At 45.4% G+C, this 22,852-nt stretch overlaps 2 protein-coding genes across 2 annotated transcripts; one reads left to right on the top strand and one right to left on the bottom strand.

Moving 5' to 3' along the window:
• Positions 1-3,152: 3,152 nt before the first annotated feature.
• Positions 3,153-8,890, top strand: LOC124651810 (protein unc-13 homolog). The gene is made up of 5 exons (XM_047190845.1): positions 3,153-3,656; positions 4,972-5,835; positions 6,251-6,694; positions 7,359-7,548; positions 7,637-8,890. The coding sequence occupies exons 1-5, from the start codon at positions 3,153-3,155 to the stop codon at positions 8,551-8,553; spliced, it is 2,919 nt and encodes a 972-aa protein (XP_047046801.1). The 3' UTR covers positions 8,554-8,890.
• Positions 8,891-12,716: 3,826 nt separating this feature from the next.
• LOC124656742 (peroxidase 40-like) lies at positions 12,717-14,081 on the bottom strand. Its single transcript, XM_047195434.1, has 4 exons — positions 13,785-14,081; positions 13,502-13,693; positions 13,228-13,393; positions 12,717-13,132 (listed from the first exon to the last, which is right to left on the bottom strand). Exons 1-4 carry the CDS (start codon positions 14,079-14,081, stop codon positions 12,717-12,719), a joined length of 1,071 nt encoding a protein of 356 aa, XP_047051390.1.
• Positions 14,082-22,852: the final 8,771 nt, after the last annotated feature.

Here is a 22,852-nt window from a genome sequence, read left to right as displayed (position 1 = left end):
AATGTTAAAAAGTCTGACAGAAAATGTTGTGCGTACACTTCAACGTTCTATGTGCTCGTAAGTCGTTTCATAAAAAACCACATTGTTTACGTCACGTGTAAATAAGATAAAATTCGGTGCTAAAAATAGTTCTTAATGATACATTTATGTATCTATTTTAGACAAAAAACAAAATAATGTCATTTTAAAAAATGGCGTGCACATATAAAATATCGACATGTATGCGCGATTTTTTTAATTTCAAATAGTTTTTCGTATGTATACATGGGATCAAAAGTGTATTTCCTATATCCTACCAAAATGTCGTCTGGTTCTAGCACACACTCCCTCGGTTCAATGAAAGTTGTCTAAAATTTATCAAAATTTATACGTATCTATAATTCTATATGCTACTACTTATCAATTTAGACGTAGTATTTAGTATCCAGATTATCTAAATTTAGACAAATTTTATACAACTTTAATGATGAGATGGGGTAAATAGTATGGTCGTGCTCGTTGTGTGGGATGAAATCTGATTTGCTGACATTGCCTCGACACTTCTAGAACCAGAAACCAGGCATAAAAACGACGGTCCTCTCTTTTATCTTTTTGCTTCTGTTTTTGGCGTTGAGAACAAAATCACGGCACCAGAAAAAGAAGAGCACATAGAGCAGCGTTGCACTTCCGCAGCAGCGCGTTTGGAATCGGCGGGCAGACGCGTCTTGGAAGGACCTGGTCTATGCAATTACTAGTCGACAACTGGGTACTCGGTACTCACACCAAAGTCTTTTGCTTAGCCTTAACACGCACGCTAATGGAGATGGCAGGGTACTAGTACAGTATTTTTTTTTTTTTTTGAGAAACACAGTACAAACGCAGACGCTCACATACACGCGCATACACTCACCCCTATGAACGCACACACGCACACCCTACCCCTATGAGCACCTCCGGAAGACTGAGCCGGCGGATTGGATCTTGAAATTAACGAAGTCACCACGGGCGCCTCGCTGTCGACTGGGAACGTCGCCTCACCTTGAATGAATATTCCGCCTTTATGAGACACACGGATGTCGAACTCGGGGTTTGAACTGCAGTGGTGCAGGATACTAACCATCCTCCTAACCACCCAACCTCAGGTTGGTTCTCACTAGTACAGTATTTTGCAGTGGTTACTCTCGCAACGTACACCGGGATAAATGCATGTTTGTACCTGCTTTACATCATGCCAAATGTGCTTAGTTGGAGTAACATCTACATGAGAACACATGCTTCTTTGGATGGTTGACACCTTCAACCCGTCACAGTTCAAACCTCAGTTATAACATTTTAGTGTCTTATAAAGATGAAATATTCTTTCAGTGGGAGACGACGTTTCCGTCGATAGCAAGGTGTCTGTGGTGACTTCGTCAATTTCGAGACCCGTCGAATTAATTTCTTGGAGTTGCTCATATGGGTAGGATGTGTGTGCGCTCATGGAGGTAAGTGTATGCACGTATTTGTGAGTATCTGAGTTTGTGATGCGTTTCGCAAAAAATAAGGTCTACATAAAAATTGTCTTTTCATGAGATAACATGTGTGCGCCATCTTCGGATCTCTTTGGCTTGCAGGATTTGAATAGGAAAACACATGATATAATATTATGTCACACGAAATTCTATGTTTCTCATGTGACGATTGGTTGGTTGCAACATGGTACAAAACGAAAGAAGGCATTGTCAATTCACATGTTTCTTTGAAATAGGCTTTCGCCCCGCTATATTAATATAGCAATCAATCGATACAAGATTGATACCATTGCTGGGGCAAGAAGCACATCAAAACCCAAGAGGAGGAGGAGGAGGAGGAGGAGGAGGAGGAAGAGGAAGATGAAGAGGAAGAGGAAGAGGAAGAAGAAGATTCATATGTTTCTAAACACATAGATAAAAAAACATCAATATAGTGACATGTCATTTGAAACCTTCGTGATGAGGAAACTACATGGATTTACATCAAGTGTGTTTGACATCATTAGAAAACAAGAACTTCTCCCTTTGGCCCAAATTACTTGTCACCGGCCCATTATTGATTACAAAACATGTGTGCCCCTCGCCCGCGACAACTAATTGGAGTTGGAGAGAACATAATGAGATGTTTGGGTGGATGGAGAATTGCCCGCAAAACATAATGCAATTCAATCCTTAAAAACAATTCCTTGTTTGTAAGAAAGTTATACAAACCAAAGACATGGAGGCATGAATACTAGGGTACAGCTGCTTAAAGCAAGCTGAACTCCTAATTTCCTATTATTCTAAAACGTTAGTGATCCTGAATTCGCTAAGACGGAATGTATCTCCTAGCATTGTGACATGCATGTGCAAGTTGCATAATGATTGTTGTCTTGTGAATTGATGAGACGTTTCACGCCAATAGAACGAACATGTTATGCCTATTTTCATTTTAGAAACTGTTGAACCACAATATACTCTATGCTAGGAACTGATTCACCTATGAAATAAAAAAGTATATAAAGGAAACATACGACTAAAAATTTAATTTGGCTCCCGTGTGCATATGCTCCCTCTACCAAAAACACATATATCAAAGTGTCGAAAACTTTTGGCAAAAATTCTACATGTACATACCTGTAACATATGTGTGTTGGTCAAGTTTCACGGAGAAACGAGATTTTTTGTGGACTATGTAAAAAATAGAAAAAATAGATCGTGGAAAGCTTTATTTTTAGCACTGAATTTTGCCTTTTTATACAAGTTACATGATAAGTCGATTTTCATGAAACAACTTTATTGGCACGTAGCACGTGAGGATATATGTGTGTATCTTTTTACCAACATTTTTAACATTTCAAAATGTGTCTAAAATGCACTTCAAAATAAGGAAAGCATATCACATATGGTTAGTTTTTTTAACCTAATGGTTAGTTATGAAAATATTAGTGGTAAAAACCTAATTCTATCTCCCTGCCTACTTGGCAGGCAGGCTGGGTACCTCTTGCAATTCACCATGCGTCTCTCTCTCCTCATCATCATCCCTCGAGAGAAAAAGCGGCACGCGCACACTCATCCACCTTCCTCCTTCCTTTCTCTCTCCCCCACCCCACCAGCGAGAGACAGAGAGCGAGAGCGGCAAGCTGCCCACACCCACCGCCGCCGCCCGCCGTCGCCGACGCGATGTCCCGCCTCTTCCGCGACTCCCGCCGCGACTCCGCCACATCCTCCTCCTCCAATGGCTTCGCGCCCCCGGCCGCCGCCCCGTCCGCGCTCCCGTCGCCGTTCCCCGACCTGGGCGTGCCGCTCTCCGCCGCCGAGCTCCGCGAGGCCGCCTACGAGGTCCTAGTCGCCGCGTCCCGCACCACCGGCGGCAGGCCCCTCACCTACATCCCCCAGGCGGCGCCCGCGTCCCCCGCCTCCTCGGCGTCCTCCGCCAACAGCTCCTCCCCGTCGCTCCAGCGCTCCCTCACCTCCGCCGCCGCCAGCAAGATGAAGAAGGCGCTCGGGCTCAAGTCCTCCGCCTCCTCCAAGGGAGGCAGCCCCGGCAGCGGCGGCGGCGGCGGGGCCAAGGCGGCCCCGCGCCGGCCGGCGACCGTCGGGGAGCTCATGCGCGTGCAGATGCGCGTGTCCGAGCCCGCCGACGCCAGGATCCGCAGGGGCCTCCTCCGCATCGCCGCCGGCCAGGTAGGATCTCGACTTGGTTCAGGTTGTTACCGCGTTTCTCTCTGGGATTTCAGTTGAAATGCAGCTCACTGGATCGCCATTTTTTTTTTGCTTCTGCAAGTGTTGCCGTCGGCAGATTGTGCTAGATCTGGGTGGGTAAGGCGTGTCGCTCGCGCCCAAACCATATATTACGTGCGATCTTCGTTTTGGTCTAGTTTGGCTATCGTTCTTCGGGGGAGAGTTGATTGGAGGGCTGACTAAAAATTTAATCTTTGCCAAAAAGACGCTTGTTTTCTCATTTTTCTATTTTTGGTTTTCCGTATTACCAGTTCTCCTGAGGGTGCGTGGAAATAGTTTTGTTTCTTTTTTAAGCTTGATGAATGGATCTCGTAACTGTCGGTGGTGTCGGCTGCAGTGAAACCATTCTCTGCCCCGTGCATAATTTGATCGTACCATCAAATTTTAGTTGGCACTTGTGGTTGACATTGATATGTATTCTCAAGTTTTCTCTAAAAAAATATGTATTCTCAAAATAATTTGATCGGTACGATATATTTTAACTAAGTAATTAGTAGGAACGAGGAACAATGTTAATAGCACGATTCCTACTTATTACGTTGTTTGCTTAAGCGATGAAGTACACTGGAAGGAAGGGGAATGTGAAATATAATACAGTACAAAAGTGGAGAAATCAGTGAGATGGATACTAATTCAGTCCACCATCCAAAGAAATACATGTATTAAATGCATTGGCGAGGATAAGAAGTTGATGATATCGAGTATGACTTTTAACAAGTTAGTGAAACGTTATTTGCATGATTGAAAAGACTGAGTAAAAAACATTTTCATATCACTGGGATTCCTGATACAAGCCACACCCTAACCTTGACCTTGGCATCTTGAATAGAATTGTATTTTATTACTCTTGATGCTTTAGCTGCAAAACTTTGGTTTAAGGAATGATTTGTACTAACTCACGTGACATTGTTTGATTGTTTGATTTGTGAACATGCCAGTGATGGAATAGATACACACTAATCTGCTTTGGTGTTGGCATCCATCTCGCTGAACTTTTTTGTAAAGATTGTTTTGAACTTCAATTTGATGTCAACATGCCAAACTTTGAACTTTATGTATACAACCTGATACTATGTCATCTGTCACTTTCTTTGCACATTTCCTGTGGAAATTGTAAATTCAGGGAAGAACTTTGAGTTAAGATAGTGGGCCATTATCAGTTTGGTTTGACAGTCCTAATTAATCCATATGCACATTGATGAAATTAATGTTCAAACTCCAATTTTCTTTAATGCTAAAAATGAACATCTTGTAACAGCTTGGCAGGCGTGCGGAAGCTATGGTTTTACCATTGGAATTCCTGCAGCAGTTCAAGTCATCAGATTTCCCTGATCCTCAAGAACATGAGGCATGGCAGGCTAGGAACTTGAAGCTTATTGAGGCTGGTTTGCTGGTTCACCCTTTTGTTCCATTGAACAAATCAGACAGTTCTGCACAGCGGCTGAGGCAAATCATACGCGGAGCTTATGATAGGCCACTCGAAACTGGGAAGAACTCCGAATCAATGCAGGTCTTACGCACTGCTGTCATGTCCCTTGCTGGAAGATCACATGATGGAACTTCTGATGGGTGCCACTGGGCAGATGGATTTCCCTTGAATCTCCATCTATACCAAATGTTGTTAGAAGCTTGCTTTGATAGTGACGATAGCACTGTGGTTGATGAGATTGATGAGGTGCTAGAGCTCTTGAAGAAGACCTGGGGCATTCTTGGAATTAGCCAAATGCTTCACAATCTTTGCTTTGCTTGGGCACTGTTCAATCATTTTGTTATGTCAGGACAAGTAGATATTGAACTGCTTTCTGCTGCAGAGAATCAGTTGGTTGAAGTTGCAAAGGATGCCAAAACCACTAAGGATCCTAATTACTGTAAAGTATTGAGTTCGACATTAAGCTCTATAATGGGTTGGACAGAAAAAAGACTTCTGGCTTACCATGAAACATTTGGTGCAAGTAACATTGAGTCCATGCAAGGTATTGTCTCAATCGGAGTGTCAGCTGCAAAGGTGCTTGTTGAAGATATATCCCATGAATACCGCCGTAGGAGGAAAGAAGTGACCGATGTAGCTCGCAGTAGGATAGAAACATACATAAGGTCTTCACTTCGTACAGCTTTTGCTCAAGTAAGTCCCTGTTAGCTAAAAATACATTACTGCATTTACCTTGGTCAGTATATGGATGAACAGTGCTATGTTGTAAAAATTACCCAAATGCTACATTTGCTTTTGATCATTACAACCTCTTTAGTGCTATTTTGCTAATGAAACAGTTACAAAGTACACTCCTGGTAATTAATCTCACTAATCTCCAAGAAACCATTTTTTCTGAAGCTCAAGCAGTACATTTAATAATCTGTCTCTTACTAAATATTTATAGCTGTAAATTGTAGAAAAAACAGTTACAAAGTACGCTTCTGATAACTAATCCCCAAGAAACTATTCTTCTGAAGCTCAAGCAGTACCATGAATAATCTGTCTCTTATTAGATATTTATAGCCGTATATCTTATAAAAACATGTGTGACACATCGCCTGTACAGAGAATGGAAGAAGCAGATTCAAAGCGATCATCAAGGAACCCTGCCCCAGTAATGTCTATCCTTGCAAAGGACATCGGTGACCTAGCAATTAAGGAGAAAAATATGTACAGTCCAATATTGAAAACATGGCACCCCCTTGCTTCAGGAGTTGCTGTTGCAACCCTTCATTCATGTTTTGGTAATGAACTGAAGCAGTTCATAGCTGGGCTTACAGAGTTAACCCCAGACACAGTTCAAGTGCTCAAGTCTGCAGACAAATTAGAGAAGGATCTTGTTAATATTGCTGTTGAAGATTCCGTGGATAGTGATGATGGAGGCAAGTCATTAATCAGAGAGATGCCACCATATGAAGCTGAAAATGCAATTGCTAATCTGGCAAAAGTGTGGATAAAAGAAAGGGTGGATAGACTCAAGGGATGGGTTGACCGGAATCTGAAGCAAGAGGTGCGGTTATTTTACATCTGTTGGATCTTATTTTGTCAATATAAATTGAAACCTTCATAATATAGTGACTGATGTTGCATGATGTTATTGCTACTTCTCTTACAAGATTAAGTTACTCTATCTCTGCATATGGCTAATGCATTCAAACAAGATGTATGTCTGGATACAACTTCAATATTTGCCTTGGTTAATAATGATCATGCACACCAGTTGCCAAATATGTCAATATCCTTCCGCACCTTTCTAATGCATAATGTAAAGTAAACTGCATTCTATTTTCTTCGACGTCTATATATATCCCTGCACCATTCATCGTCGACTGCAAAGCTATTCATATTATTAGTGTTCAGTTCACAGTTAAAAAACTGTATCATAGTACAGGCTAGAAGTGACCATAAGACCAAACACACTCTGTGTGTGCAGGCAAAACAATAGATTGACCCATGCATCTTGAATCTGAAGTCTGAATGATCCTGTGTGAAGATGATATCAACAAAACTTGTTGGTCTATATAAATTAATACTCCCTCCGATCTATAACTTGTTGTTAATTTAGTACAAAGTTGTACTAAATCATATGCCGTTCTGTTAGCTTTAGCTTCAAAAGTTGTGGCTTGTTTGTGTAAGATTTTCTTTCACTAAACTTGGCAATATCTTCTGAGCAGACATGGAACCCAGGTGCCAACAGAGATAATTTTGCTCCCTCGTCTGTGGAGATGCTTCGGATTATTGGTGAAACACTAGATGCATTTTTCCAATTGCCCATACCAATGCATCCAGCTCTTCTTCCTGATCTCACAGCTGGTCTGGATAGAAGCCTACAACTTTATGTTTCCAAAGCAAAATCTGGCTGTGGTAAGTACTAGGTAGATAAAAGATGGAATCGTTTTCTGTAACATGGTGTTCTGGTGCTGAATAAATTTTTCATTTGTATTAATTACAGGATCACGGAATACTTTTTTGCCCGAACTACCTCCATTAACGCGGTGCGAGGTTGGCTCGAAATTGTTATTCAAGAAAAAAGAAAAGCCACAGAATCCGCAGCATCGAGTATCACAAAATGGATCAACCAATGGAACTGATGGATTGGGCCTTCCTCAACTCTGTGTACGCTTGAATACACTCCAGTACATCCGAAGCGAGCTGGAGAACCTAGAGAAGAAGATTAAAACATGCTTGCGAAATGTTGAGTCAGCTCAGGCAGATATTACTGATGGACTGGATGTTAAGTTTGAACTCTGTCAGGCAGCCTGTCAAGAAGGTATACAACACTTATGTGAGACGACTGCTTACAAGGTCACCTTCTATGACTTGGGCCATATTTTGTGGGACATCCTTTATGTTGGTGATACTGCATCAAGCAGGGTAGAGTTATTGTTGAGAGAGCTTGATCCTATCCTCGAGACAATTTCTAGTACGGTGCACATCAAAGTGCGAAATCGTGCCATAACAGCGTTGATGAAAGCCACCTTTGATGGTTTCTTGCTGGTACTTCTTGCTGGTGGGCCTTTGCGTGCTTTTACCAGCGAGGACTCTAGGATAATAGAGGATGACTATAGGTCCCTCAGAGATCTGTTTTTAGCTGATGGGGATGGTCTGCCAGAGGAATTGGTCGATAAGGCGTCCTCCCAGGTCAAGAATGTCCTGCCACTCCTACAAGCAGACTCAGAAAGCCTTATTGGGCGATTTAAGCGCATGATGGCCGCGTCTGCCTCCAAGGGTAAATTGCCATTGCCACCTACTACGATGCAATGGAGTCCAAATGAACCGAACACAGTCTTGCGAGTTCTGTGCTACCGACATGATGAGGCAGCTACAAGGTTCCTCAAGAAAACCTATAACCTTCCCAAGAAGCTTTGATGCATGGGACAGCTCACAAACTGTACATTTTCAGCCACCGCTGTCATGAGACTTGCTAAGGATTCTGTACGGCTGTGACCTGTGAGAAACACCATTGTAAAGGTACCACAACGGAGAGAAGGTGTTACTTGTGTTTTATTTTCTTTCTTTCTTTTTTGGGGTGGGGTATGGGGGTACTTACAGCTCTATTTTGTTCATTACTATTTTACATGTGTCTCTGATCCAGTTCCTTTGCTGACCTTCGCCTTTGTGCGCACGAGTGTGTAACCGATATATCTTCATTCGTTCTAGTTTGCAACAGGTATATGCATCTTGTGAATAAGTTCTGTATTTTATATTGGCATGGCGTCGTTTGGGGCCTGTTGACTTTTAACTATATTGCACCTTTTAGTATTCCATTGGTCGTTGGCACCAGGCACTCCTGTTTGCAGTAGTTTTTGCAACTTTGTCTCAGGCATGTTTATAGCTGTTCTCGCTTAATTCTGTTGGTACAATGTTGATGGGTCCTGTCAAGTGTCTTTTGATCATTGGTTTCTAGTCCACCTGGTCATGCAAATTCATCATGACTGCATCTCGAGTGCATCAAAGCTTTGCTATTTTGCTCAACAATTCCTGAATCTATATTTTGTGTTGTGATGAATTTCAGAATCATTCTTTTAGCTATTAAAAGATATTATGTCTTATGTAGTGTGCAGCTGAACTTGAAATCGTATATTGTGAAACTATTGTACCTGTGGGGCCTGTTTTATTCTTATTTCTCAACGCTTGTCCCCTGAATTCCTAGCAAAGGCGAAAAAACGCAAATCAAAGATATACACTGCCATCTGCTGCCATCCGTGTCCCTCGTGATTATGCCTGATCAACTTCTCGTGCAGCAGGTCTCCTCAGCTTGCCTAGCAATGTCACCGATGACTCTTTTGCCTCTCTGGTTTTTTGGAGCTGAAGTTGAACTTGGGATCTCGCGGGTAGGACAGGTATATCAGCACCAGCCAACCATCCGGGCTATGTGTTCACCGGCGAGCTAACTATGATTATCATGTAAATTTATGTTGAATCAATGTGTTCTAAGTTTAAATTCCCCCGTGATGTTAAAAAAATCCAATAAACCTTTGCAGTATTTGTTCTGTCACGAGATTTTATAAATCGGAAAACTGGTATCAGGTGTACGAGATCCAAGTTTTTCGATCTCGGTTTATCTGGGATCTGGTAGACTTGCTTTGAACAGAAAATTCAGTTAACCGATAAACAGCAGAAGATTGCAACACCTACATTATATATCAAGCTTCACATCACGGTACACGATCATGTTCACAGTTCTGTAATGGTGCCACAGTTCTGTAACGTATATCCACAATATGAGATAGAAATGTTACAAATTTTCGATGAATATTCTTGCTTTGGAATCCCATGAGTTAAGCGTCCGCCGATGGTGGAGCGGAGTAACCATCTGACCTACGACTACGCCGAAATGAAAAGGCTACGCTATCGATCGTGAGCTAGGCTAAGCTCTGCCAGGCATGCGTAGCCGCTGGACGGTTTCACCGACTATTGATGTGGATACCACATACAAGGTGCAAGAATTACATGATTTTGATAGACCACATGCCGGTGGTCATTGCCTCATTGGTGTACTGCCATGTACCCTTGCAGTTGCAGCAAAGCGCCCATTCTCGTATTTTGTGCTTTCCTAATTCATGTCCAAGACAACGCTAAGTTCAGAAGTCGTCTTTGGTAATGGAACCAAATGCATTCTTCGGTTTAATGTTTCTTGATAGCAGGAGGATTACAACTTCTTTGCTCATTATGCCTTCTTAATAATACTCAAGCTGGACTGCGCGTCAATCACAGTGAAACAGAGTGCATAGTAGCCAGTGTGAGCAGGTGCCTCAAACGTAAATATCCGTTGCAAATTATCGGACAGCAGTGCAACTTTCACGTTCAAGAAACAATGATATTGAAAAGATCAATAGATTTAGAAGAAAAAACTCCGATGTTGCTCCTTGCTTTTGGGGTTTAATACTCTCCACCTCTGCAATGCAGCAAAACACATGCCAGCTGATTCACTCTTGGCGTCCATAATTCATGGGTAAGAAGAATGAGGAAGCTTACATGTTGCTCTAAGAGAACCCGGGTATGAAATTTCTTACATGTTGCCCAGAAATATTTACATTTTTTGCCTAGAGAAAAAATATACTTACTCCAGCTCAAACACCCTTATTTCAAAAAATCCAAAGAAATAAATTTAGCCCTTAATTCACTGAAAACCTACAGTTTATGTCCATGTACATCTTTAGGTGCATAATAATAAATACAAAGTGAAATAACCATGATGCTATAGTTGTCCACATGGTGCTGATTCTCGTTTCAATGCCCTTTTAACATTCCTACTTGTCTCATGTACAGTGCAAAGTATCTCCCTCTTTATTATTATTTAATTTTGTGAGTTGTTACTTCGGGTCAAAGATAGTGCAAAGGTCATCAGTGTTCGGTGGATATTAAAACAACTCGCGATTGGGCTGAAATTTATCCATCTATATTTCGCCAACATGGCAAATTATAATCCAAGGATAGCAATAAAAATATAGAGCCAACATCGGAAATTATATATTTCTTTGTCTCCCACTATGTTTTGCACTATAATGAATAGTTGGTACTAGTCAGTTATATCTTATACTCACTCCCATCCTGAACAAGGATGCCGCACATTGTCTAAATTCTGATGTATTTAGAGTTTTAGACACTAGTATGTGTAGATATATATTTACATTTAGATAAATCTGAGATATCATTCTCGAGACGGAGGGACTATTACAAGTTAACTTACTAGCCGCAAAGCAAAATTTACTGATGCCATGCTAAAACCTTCACTTCAAAGATATCCAATAGCAGTTTGTTCTTTAAAGATCTATGGATTTCGAGTAACATTTTGTCCTTGGGCAAATGGTAAAACAAGACATAAAACTTGCCACATACATGGATCATACATCTAGTTAGAATCCACCAGCTTTAATCAGGACACGATCGAAAACACCAAATTAACTAACTGAAAGGCAGCCAATACGGAGAGAACCATCAGACCCTAGATCAGATATGTTCTCTGCTTAATTATTACTAGTTGACCCTGACCCGGACTTTTGGCTCTCATCTACGCCCCACCCTGAAATCTGTACGTTCATATGGTGCTTTATGATCCGTGGACAAGGTAACATAAATCCATCTAAAAATCATAAATAATTGAGAATACAGCACTCTAGTCCATGAATACGGCTGTGCTACGCATTGAATGGGCTGGTGCTATCGTCATTAGAACAGCCCGGTACAGAATCATATGCACATCCCATTATTAATGTGGTATCCAGCTGGTGCCGCTTTTATGTTGCTCAAGCAGTGTAGAACCACTTCCGCATCGTCTTCAACCTCTCGTCAAATAGGCTGGGGTGTAGAGAACATAAGCTAAACCATGTAGCAAAATCTGTTGAAGATGTTTCTCTTGGAGAGGGCAAGGGGTCACAGTCGTCTTCCTGGTTACAGGTAAGGAGCTCGAACTCCATCGTAGACTAAGCTCATTATCCAAGTCTCTCTCTTCTGTTAATTTCAAGTATCATACGCCTGATGATTCGCTGATTTTGACTAGAGCGGGATGGTGAAAAGCCAGTACAGGAGGTCCGAGGTAGTCGGTGCAGGCATTTTTCCCATTTCTAGAATGTGCAACGCTCGCATTGGAAATTATAATTTCAAATATGTACGATCAGCAAATAACAACAAAACCAAATTGATGAGGAAACAAAATGGATCTGAACCCTTATACTGAAAAAGCCGTAGTTCGGGCAGTGCATATAACTAAGAAATCAGGGGTTGTAGGGTGATTTGGAGACACTTAATGGAAGGCGACCCAAATAATGCGTCTCCAACGAGTACAACACGAGACAAAAGTAATTGCTCTACATAACAGCTAGTAACGTCACGTTGTGGGGCCATTGTACTGTGCAAAAAAGCCTAATGCGGGAGGGGATACTAGTTGGTGTACAAATACAGAAGCTAATTACTAGGGTGGGTACAAGTAATGGACGGCTGGGGAGAGAGTACATGCGGTGAGATATGGGGTGGGTGCATCCGCAGGTTCTCCAGTGCAATTTCGTATTTGACCCTAGCTAGCTAGCAAGCTAGTTGACGACACGGCAGTTGCGGCGGACCTCGGTGGCGGCGCGGCCTCCACCCGGCGCCAGCCTCCCCATCCTCAGCATGGAGGCCGCGAAGTCGTCGAAGAAGAGCGACGCGTCGAACGCGTAGTCGGCAACGAGCGCCGCGACGTCCTCGGCGCCAGCGGGCGAGGCCAGCGCCTGGTCGGACGGCAGCAGGCCGTCGCCGGAGAGCAGGTTGATGTAGTACTGGTTGTCGAAGGTGGCTGGCGTGGACAGGTCCAGGTGCGCGAGCGCCGACGAGCCCGCCGACCCCGCGCAGAGCTGCTGCAGCGACTGCAGGAAGCCCATGTCCTTGTTGGCGGAACCGGCCGAGACGCCGACCCCGGCGATGCGCGCGCTGAACGTCGTGCACCGAGCTTTCCCGATGGTGTGCGCGCCTATGTTTGCGTCATGCATGCATGCGTGAGTACAATTCATCGTGCGTTGGTATAGAGGGAGAGTGGAGAACTGGAGATGCCAGTTGATCGATTACCGGAGAGGGCGACCATGTCCTTGGCGGAGAGGCCGACGTTGGTGAACTTCTGCACGAGAGTGGCGACGCCGGAAGTCGGCGCGGGGAGGTTGCTGTTAGCGGCCTGGAGGCTCGCCGTGCGGCTGTCCTTCCGGCCGACTTCCACCTGCCAGCTCGGTCCACCAGACTGCATCGGCGGGCGATCGATTAGTCTTTAGTATCTACACACTTGAAAAACCTTGTTTGCACGAAATGTGATATGCGATGATCAATGGCAGTGTATGAGCAGACTCACAGCTACGACGGAGTCGCGCGCGGCGATGGCGAGGACGTCGGCGCAGGAGACGGTCTCCGGGCACGCCTGCTCGAGCTGGGCCTTGATGGCGTCGACCACCTCGAACCCCCTCAGCGAGTTGGCGTTCGGTACCGCCGTCTTCTCTCCGACGAAGAAGGGCGTGTCGTCCAGGAGCACGGAGCCGTCGCAACCCTGGCAGGGAACAAAAACAAGACCACTCACACTTAATGGCGCGCGCGCGGCCAGCTGCATCATTAGACTAGACTAGGGATCTCCCACTTACATTGACGAAGCAGTCGTGGAAGTGGAGGCGGAGGAGGGACGCAGCCATGCGTGAGTCGGCGGCGATGGCCTCGTCGACGGCCGCGCGGACGATCTCCTCGGCGAGGGGGCAGTCAGACCGGTACGCGTCGGCGCCGAGGGACACGCCGACGCCCGCGCTGGCCCCGGCCCCGCCGTACCCGATGCTCACGGAGGCGCCGGCGCTGCCGGTGACGCAGGACTTGTTGACGGGCGTGGTGTCAGCGGCGGCGGCAAGTGCTGCAAGCAGGAGTGTCAGGGCCACGGGAGCGAGCTCCATGGCAGCTAGGCAGCAAGCAGGAAGTGCAGAAGGATCGCAGGGTGTCTCAGTGGATCGCACAGTGTGTGCGCGAGTCGTTGTAGTGTACTTTGTGGTGATGAGGATCGAGATACTATGTGGTCGGTCACCTTTATATAGACCGAGGAAGATCGGACAGCAGGTAGATGGCAGGCCTTTTGCGTGACCGCCAGTCGAATCATTGGTCCTATGTCCGCCCTTGTGTGTTGTCCCAGACAGTTTTCTTTTCTGCAATCGCGTTGATTCAACAATTGAGTTAACAAGGGTGCGTTTAGTGGGTCTTATGGTCTTTAGCAAGGTTCTATAAAGATGAAAATAGTACCGTTGATTGGATGAGTTTTTTCTACATTCTGTCCAACATGGGTTTTAAGCATCTTTGGATACACCCAAAGGAATGTTCGAATCGACAGTTTCTGTGGAGCATATGCATATCCATTGTTACTATTCATGCAACTTTTGCGCTTAGGTACATAAGTTGATTTCCCTCATTCTCCTTTAGCTTCACCTACTCACTCTTTTTTGATGGAGGATGCTTTATTACTCAAACGTTTTAAGCAGCCTACTCACTCCTAATCAACACAGTCGTGTTTCGATTCAACATAAAACTCTACATAAAAAGGTACGTGTCGTTGATATGATTCCCTTTCGATAATCAGTTTCGAGTTTCATTAGTTATAAATCGTAAATTTCGTGTTCATGTTCGTAGTTTTTCTGGCGAATTTCATCAAACTGAACGCACACAGTCAACATTTAAAATTTCTTTTGAGGAGTAGCTTTACCTCACCATTCCACAAAACTCTAGTGTTGCAAGTTTTTTCGTTTCGATGAATGTACACAGATATACATGTAACTCGCTAGTATAGTGTAAAATGTGTACATATGTGGCTGTTCATTTCGGTGTACTATAACATGTTGCTCAACCTTTCACTTGCCCTCTTGATCAGCTAGTATACTAGTTCATCCGTCCATCATTGCATCACCGTGTAGGTTGTTTTAATGGTGCTAATCCATGGTGGTAACCGCCGTGGCCACCGTCGTATGCGGCGGCATGGTGGTATTTCCGTGCGCCTTCATGGTACACCTTGTGCCCAACTTCGTGGAAAAAGGCGTGGTGATGGTTGGTGGGAGGTGGCAATCCACGATGGTAACCTATGTGGCCACCGTCGGCGGTGGCAGCATGGTAGTATTTCTCATGCCATCGTGGTAGGCCTTGTGATCGCCTTCGTGGATGGAGGGATGGTGATTGTAGTGGTAGGTGATAGGTAAGGTCATCAAGTGGATAAAAGGTGAGCTCAAAGCTAGGTTGTAAGCAACCAAATAAGGTGGCACCGGGATACCTAGTGATGCAACCTAGGCCACCAAATGAAGCGGATAAGATGACTCAGAGTTCATTTCAGACGGGCTATGCCTCCCAGGCTTCCAAGTTTGGCCCCCGGGAGCGCAAAAGTCGGCCCAGACTACCAAACGCACCCTGAAATTCCCTTTTTAAAATAAAACAACTGCAATAGCGGTAAGCGAGATTCTACAAGCATCTCCATCAGAAGGAGAAAAGTGAGTCTCAATCCCTAAAAACTACCACCACTGCCAAGAAAAAGTTCAAAAAACATGCTCAAGCGGAGTCTCAAAATGGCTCATGATCCCTATATTTTTCGGAAGGGAGAAAAAATACCCCTTGCCTCCCTAGATATTGTCCTCCATTTTTTCATTCCCAAAAGCCAAAAACGCAACACGAGAGTCCCAACTGGCACGTGCGGAAGTTTTCCGCTAACCCTCCCCTCTCGCCCTAGCCGCCGACGGCCGGTGCCGCCACGGCGGCCGTGGACTCCTTCTCCGGTGACTCCCCGTGGAGTTAAGCAAACACATGAAATGTTTGGGAACCAAATCCACAAGCGTCTTAACAAGTCTGGCACAAGTGTAAAAACTATACCGCTACCATCAATCATGAATAGGTGACACGTTTTAGTTATGTTGTCCAACGCCAGCTCGATTTTTTTTTAGATCAACCCAGCTCAATTTTATCAAGTGGATAAGCTGTGGATTGTATGATGCCTAAAGCTATGAATTTGTACGAGACTATGCTATGGGTTTGTATTAACTACGAGACTAAGCTATAGATTTGTATGAACTATTAGCACTGAGCTCATCAAATTCATAGTCAATTGGGCAACATAGAAAATTCAGGGATCCGGTTATCCCTAAAATCTTAAAACCTTATCTATTCTCTTCCAAAAACATTTCTGCGGAGTCACCATTTCTCCTTCGGACGGAGATGCTCTAATCAGCTACGCTGAACGACATGAGTTGTCCGAGGGTTCCTTCATCCCCCCCCCCCCCCACCAGCTCTCATCGCTCTACAGTAATTGGTCGCCCCCCTTCCTTGACCGGGCCGATCCGAAGCCTCTCCGCCGGAATAGTCGACCGGAGACGGTGGAGGTGGTGCGTCGGAGTAGTCTAGGTGTAGTCTAGGTCTTCTCCCCTTCTAGTTCTTAGGTTTACCCCTGTGGATCTTGGCGTGATGCCAGCAGTCTGGAGGTGGGGCCTCGATCTGTTCGGCCAGATCGGGCTCAGGCTAGGGTTCCTCTTCTCCGGTTGGTTCCTTCAGTGGCCGGAGGTGCTGGCGAGGGAGAGGAGCACCATCTTCGTCAATAAAGTCGGTGGTCCTGCTGGGGCCGTGCTGAGAAGGGAGAGCTCCATTCCTTCTCTGCCTATGTCCTGCCGTGGTGGCGAGGGGAGGTGTGGGGGTGAGGCTTTTCTCGTTCTCCGACGGTTCCTTCTCCGGTGGCGACGGCGGTTCGTCATCGACTCGAGCAACCAAACTAGGGGCAGCTCTGCCTCTGCTATCTACGGCCGGTATGGTGGCCATCAATCGACAGCCTCCAGGAAGGAGGCTCTTCTTAATCCTCGTGGCTGGAGCTCGACATCTTGTCGCCATCAAGTGGTGCGTCCCCGGTGGTGTCCAGGTGTCCGGCGGCGACGTATCTACGCCGGAAAGGGGTGTTCGGGCGTCTGCGCCCAGTTCCTCGGCGGCGACGCCTTGAGGACGTCGGCATCTGGTGGCAGAGACTCCCAGGGACTTGATTGCTTTTCTATTTTTAGTTCTAGGGTGTTTTTTGCACTTTGGCGGGACTTATCTTCAAATATAGATTTCTTCAGTGCAAGTGATGTAAAGGATCCCGATCTATATTTCTCATCTCGAACCGGTACGTGCGAAGGAGCCCCGGCGGCGGCGGAAAGAAGCCACAAAACGCATCTAGGATTCCGTCCTCCTCGCCGGCGATACCGTCGGTCCGCTCCGCCTCCGGTGGCCTTGGGGCCTTGGAGGTGTGACGGACCATGGTCCCTCGCCGGCGGGGAGTTTCCGTTCTTAATTTAGTTTGCTTTTCAGTCTCTCTTTTGGGATGGTGAGGCGGCGGCTACATCCTGAAGTCAGAATAAGGTCCTCCCCGCCCTATCCTCGCTCCGGTGGTGCATCTAGCGCCGACGGAGGGCGCGTGGAGTTGTGTGCCCATCGGATCTCCTGGGATCCGGTCGGTTTTCGTGTTTATTGGTGTGGTTTCATGATAGTCTCTTCCGATCTACGGTTGTCATCATTGGCGATGGTTGCTGCTCTGGTGCGCTGGTCCTTTGGGACCTTAGCACGACGACTTCCCGTCTGTCTACTACAACAAGCTCTACTACGACAAGCTTTGCCTGACTCCGGTGATGGAGGGGCGAGGACAGCGGCGCGCCTTCGGCTCGTGCTAGTGTCTGTAGTCGTCGCTAGGTGGTCCGAGTACCAATTTGTAATTTTCTTTACCTTTTGGCTTATTTGTACTACTGTTGATGATTATTAATAGATCGGTGGATTTCTCGCAAAAAAAAAAAGTGATGTAAAGGAGCAGGCCTGCAAATATGTAACCTGCCACGTATTTTAGATGATCCTTGACCCTTCGGGGTCTATCCCTTGTTCAAAAAAAAAAAAGCTACGCTGAACTACCTCTTTTTAGGAGATTGCACTAGCTTGAGCTATCACTTTTCCTCCCAAATACACTGGTAATTAGTACTAGTAAAATGGTAGTGGCAGCTGATCGCCCAGGACCTGGTCCGGTCACACGAAGTTCGCCCATGTGATCGAAGCTGTGCATGCGTACGATGACGAAGATGCTGGATATGTACTACATGGTGCTGGTACTATGGCAGCACATCATGATCGAAGAACTCAGCTGGAGTTGGCAGAGCTTGCAGGGAGAGTATATGAAGCGGTCAAATGGCAGATCGAGGATCGAAAGCAACGCACACCATCGCCGACCTCACGAGAGAATCTCATGATGGTTGCAGCTGCAGGGTGACCGATCGTCGATCGACCGGGTCTTGCCCTTGCCGTTCGGCTTCCGCATGCATGCACTGTGCTGCCTGAGGGACGATTGTTGGGAGCGAGTACGACCGGGTAGTCGGTGAAACCGTTCAACGCCCACGTATGCCTGGCAGAGCTTAGCCTAGCTCACCATCGATCGATACTGTAGCGCGCCTTTTCATTTCGGGGTACGTAGTTTCCTTAATTTGTCACTAGTAGTAGGTCAGATCAGATGGTCACTCTGCTCCACCATCGGCGGACGTTCGCTTCACTCACGGGTTTAGCGCCCGGCAGTTGTTACTGGTCGATCAGGGATGTCTAAGCTTCCGGAGACAAAACATCACTGATAGGCAGGCAGATTGTAAAGGGCCATGAGTGGTGTGTTTTCAGGATATACATCTTTTTAAAAAAATAGACCAGATTAAAAAGTAATGTCCATCATAAATTTGCTATGATCCATAATAGTTGTCGCCGACTTAGTACAAATTAAGTTATACTTCCTCGGTTTCATAATTTAGTTTGAATTTAAATTAAAAGGGCGACAAGAATTATGGAACGGGAAGAGTACTAAATGAGGGCAGCAAGATGAGATAATTTGCCGCCGCGCTGTCGATGGAACATTTTCAGTTATGTCAGCTTATGAGCTCTTCTTCATGGCGAAGGAGGCATCTCATATTCCGGATATACATTGCAGAATCTGAACATGATCATGTATATCATCATGTAAAGCTTGATATATATGGCCCGATGCACATGCATTAGTGTCAACGATTTTTTTAGTAGTACTTGTAAGTCCAGTGAGAAGTGTACCATGGAGGCATAATTTCAACTAGTCAGGTTGCAAGTTTGGACATGCATCAGGGAAGTTTTCGCTTTAGCTCAGTCCCTGCTTTGTATAGGTTACTACGTACCTCGAGAGGTACATGGCACACAAAATTATATGGGTTTTCAGCAAATTAAGGACTAACTCTTTCTTTGGATTGTTCAAATAAGGTTGTTTCAGCTGGAACAGCAAGAGTAATTTTTTCTCTAGGCAAAAAGTGTAAATTTTCTCGGCGGAAATGCTGGAAGAAATCCCATACAATGGTTATCTTTGAGCAGCATGTAAGCTTCCTCATACTTCCTCTCATAAATTAAAATTATGTATACCAAGAGTTAATCTGGGGTGTGTGCTACGGATGTGCCGTTGGGAACATCACGGAGCAAGTTGTGTGCGGTAGTTTGGGTGGTATTACCACTCCCGTCCCAGTTTAGCTTGACACATTTCCTCGCTCAGAATCCCGAGCGGAACCAAGCCGGCACACGGTAGCATCACTTATTGCGAAGTTTTTGCAATGGTCGGTGCTACCGCTATCCAGCCCGGTAGTACTGCCCTGCTTAGTGTGTGATGCGAAGTGTCTTCGGCTCGGTTCAGTTTTAACAGGCTAAGCAGTAGTGCCGCTCAACTATCAAATTTGGGGGAGTGGTATAAAAGGAGAACTTCTTCCCCAATGAGTTGAACTCGACTATTCCTCTCTCCTGCATTAATTTTGGATCTTCAGTTCCCTAGATATCTCTACCTACTCACTCATATCCCCGCATAATTGAGGATTTGGAAAATAAATACCTAGATCTACCTTCCACCAAAGAAAACTTGATTCCCCCAATAATCCCTAGTGGATCTTGTTACTCTAGGGTGCCTTGGTGCCCTAGACTGGAGATTTGGTTTTTGAAGCTTGTGCAGCTTCTTGATGGACTTGGGAACCTCCAGTTAGTTTGTGGAGAGAGCCCAAACTTTCTATAAAGGTTTCAGTTGCGACCTTGAAGGCCACAACTTAGTGGAGCGTGAGCTCACCTTCGCGTGGCTTGTTCACCGGAGAATAAAATGAGACCTTTGTGATGTTGGTTTTCCTTTATGGCACCACACTCCTCCAATATAGACGTACTTCTCCACAAAAGAAAGGAATTGCGAAAATTAACCCTCGCTTCTCCGTGTGCTTTGCTTGTGGTTACTTCTATCCTTTACCCCTTTACTACTTGGATATTATTTACTTACTTGTGCATATCTTGCCGTTTAGGATTATCCACCTACTTGCATTGGCACCTATTCAACCCCCCCCCCCCAACCCACACACACACACACAACCTAATGTTTGAGATACCGCATATTTCTAGTGCATTTTTGTAGTCACAATACAGAGACAGAAACTCGCAAATGCCTGCATACACTCACCCCTATGAACATACGTGCGTACATCTTACCCCAGTGATTATCTCCGAGAGACTAAGTTGGGGAGTCTTGAGATTAACAAAGTCATTATAGGCGATCACCTTCCTTTATAAGACACCAATGCTAAATTTCAATATGAAGTGAAACATTTGAAAAAATAAAAATTTCTTCTTCTAAATCTATAGATCTTTTAAAATATCATTACTATTTTTTGAACAAGAAAGTTGCACCGCTGTTTGATAATTTGCAACAAATATCTACATTTGAGGCTATACATATGGAGACAACTGCCTTGCTCCCGCAGGCTACTCTGACTAGCACAAATGCCCGTGCATTGCCACGGGATAACGGAAAAATTTACCCACCGGTAAACAATTATTTCAGTCCATAAATGTGTGCGGAACATAAGTAATATGGTCCCCGTTCATATATCGATGAATATCGACTCTCTCCTCAGATATCAGGTCTTGCGACCTCTTCTTCCACTCCACCCCCTTCATTGTCCCTTGGTTTATCATTGCCATCTCCACCCCCTTCATTTGTCCTTGGTTTAGCATTTCCATCACTTTAAAAGTCTGTCATCTCACGTAACCTGATAGAACATCAAATAGTGATGCCAAATTTTGTGATCGTACTAACAATAGGAGTTATATAGTCAAATTTGCACTGCTTCACCTTAGTACATCATTAATAAAAGTGGGGAAAAAGAACGGCGTTAACTATATATTGCATCGGACAAATTTCTGGTAACGTGTTATCACCAGAATTTGACCGAGTCAGAGGTGGGCCGCGATCAAGATGGGCTTGAAGAATATACATGGAAGGAATACATGAATCGGCCTTATATGCAAAGTTTGGGCTAGTTCGCCCGTGTATACGTAATATAGTAGGATACGTGTCGGTTAGTTAGAGTTTGGCTCGTGCACGGTTGGGATTATTCCCACGTTAGAAAGTCTACGGACTATAAATATGTATCTAGGGTTTATGAAATAAACAACAATCACGTTCACCACAAACCAATCTAGGCGCATCGCCAACTCCCTTGTCTTGAGGGTTTCTTCCGGGTAAGCATCATGCTGCCTAGATCGCATCTTGCGATCTAGGCAGTACAAGTTTATTCGCCGTTCATGCGTTGCTCGTACTGAAGCCTTTTTGATGGCGAGCAACGTAGTTATCTTAGACGTGTTAGGGTTAGCATTGTTCATCGTATCATATGCTATCGTTGTGCAACCCTAAGACGTCTAGCCGCCCTTACGCCTATCTTAGGTGTAAGGGCGGCACCCCGCTTGATCATTATTTAGTAGATCCGATCCGTTATGGTTGCTCCTTGTTCTTCAAGGATTAGTTTAATATCTGCATAGTTAGGCCTTACAAACGGATTGAAGGATCCAGTGGCGCGTAGGGTGTAGTTTGCTAGCCCTAGACAGGATGTTCTGGGGATCAACCTCGTGTTGGTTTTTAGGCCTTGTCTAGGGACGGTTTACGATCACCGTGCGTGGCCGCCAGGCTCAATCACGAGTAGGATGTTCCGATTGTGTGGTGAAAACCCTAAATCGTAGTAGATCGTTTTAGCTTTATATTGATCAAGCAGGACCACCATATATTCGTACACCTCGTGCGAATCATGGGTGGATCGGCTCTTTGAGCCGATTCACGAGACAACTCGAGAGCCGATCGAGGCTCGTATTTAATGTTTACGTGTATGCCATGCAGGAAACTAAGCGAGGCATCTCCATCACCTTCACGACCAGGTATAGGTCAGGTGGCACGCCCTTGCACCAGCATCGGACGTGCGTGCCGAGTCTTTGCGGGCCGTCGCTCGGAGGGACCGGGGCCGGCCGCAGATCCTGGGAGCCTCCCGGCTCTCTTGTGTTGCCCGTCGCTGCTCGCCGGTGGGTTTCTGACCGCAACACATTCTGGCACGCCCGGTGGGACAGTCTTCGACATCAACCGCATCGCCATCTACATCTGAGATGGCGGACGGCACTCCAGTCACGTACGAGGATCTGACCGAGGAGCTCAAGAAGAAGTATGACGAGGTCAAAGCAATCCTCGAAGCCGACCTCATTGGCTCTTTTCATAGAACCCGCTCACATGGCATCAGGTGGAAAGGGTTCTCACCTGAAGGCGCGCTCGATGGAGTGGACCTGTCCGCCCCGTCAGAAGAACGCACCAGGTCCCTACGTCAGGAGGTTAACTTCATGGTAGCTC

The sequence above is a fragment of the Lolium rigidum genome, chromosome 5, assembly GCF_022539505.1.
Source record: "Lolium rigidum isolate FL_2022 chromosome 5, APGP_CSIRO_Lrig_0.1, whole genome shotgun sequence".
NCBI classification, from domain to species: Eukaryota; Viridiplantae; Streptophyta; class Magnoliopsida; order Poales; family Poaceae; genus Lolium; species Lolium rigidum.
Note: the sequence above shows the minus strand (reverse complement) of the source record. Positions and strands in the feature narration are given on the sequence as shown.

Bases quoted from the DNA above. Each gene is read 5' to 3' on its own strand.
- LOC124656742 (XM_047195434.1), bottom strand. From the start codon at position 14,081: ATGGAGCTCGCTCCCGTGGCCCTGACACTCCTGCTTGCAGCACTTGCC. The intron at 13,694-13,784 runs GTAAGTGGGAGA...GTTCCCTGCCAG, and splicing joins TCCACGACTGCTTCGTCAAT to GGTTGCGACGGCTCCGTGCT. The intron at 13,394-13,501 runs GTGAGTCTGCTC...CCGCCGATGCAG, and splicing joins CGCGCGACTCCGTCGTAGCT to TCTGGTGGACCGAGCTGGCA.
- LOC124651810 (XM_047190845.1), top strand. From the start codon at position 3,153: ATGTCCCGCCTCTTCCGCGACTCCCGCCGCGACTCCGCCACATCCTCC. The intron at 5,836-6,250 runs GTAAGTCCCTGT...TCGCCTGTACAG, and splicing joins TTCGTACAGCTTTTGCTCAA to AGAATGGAAGAAGCAGATTC. The intron at 7,549-7,636 runs GTAAGTACTAGG...TATTAATTACAG, and splicing joins CAAAGCAAAATCTGGCTGTG to GATCACGGAATACTTTTTTG.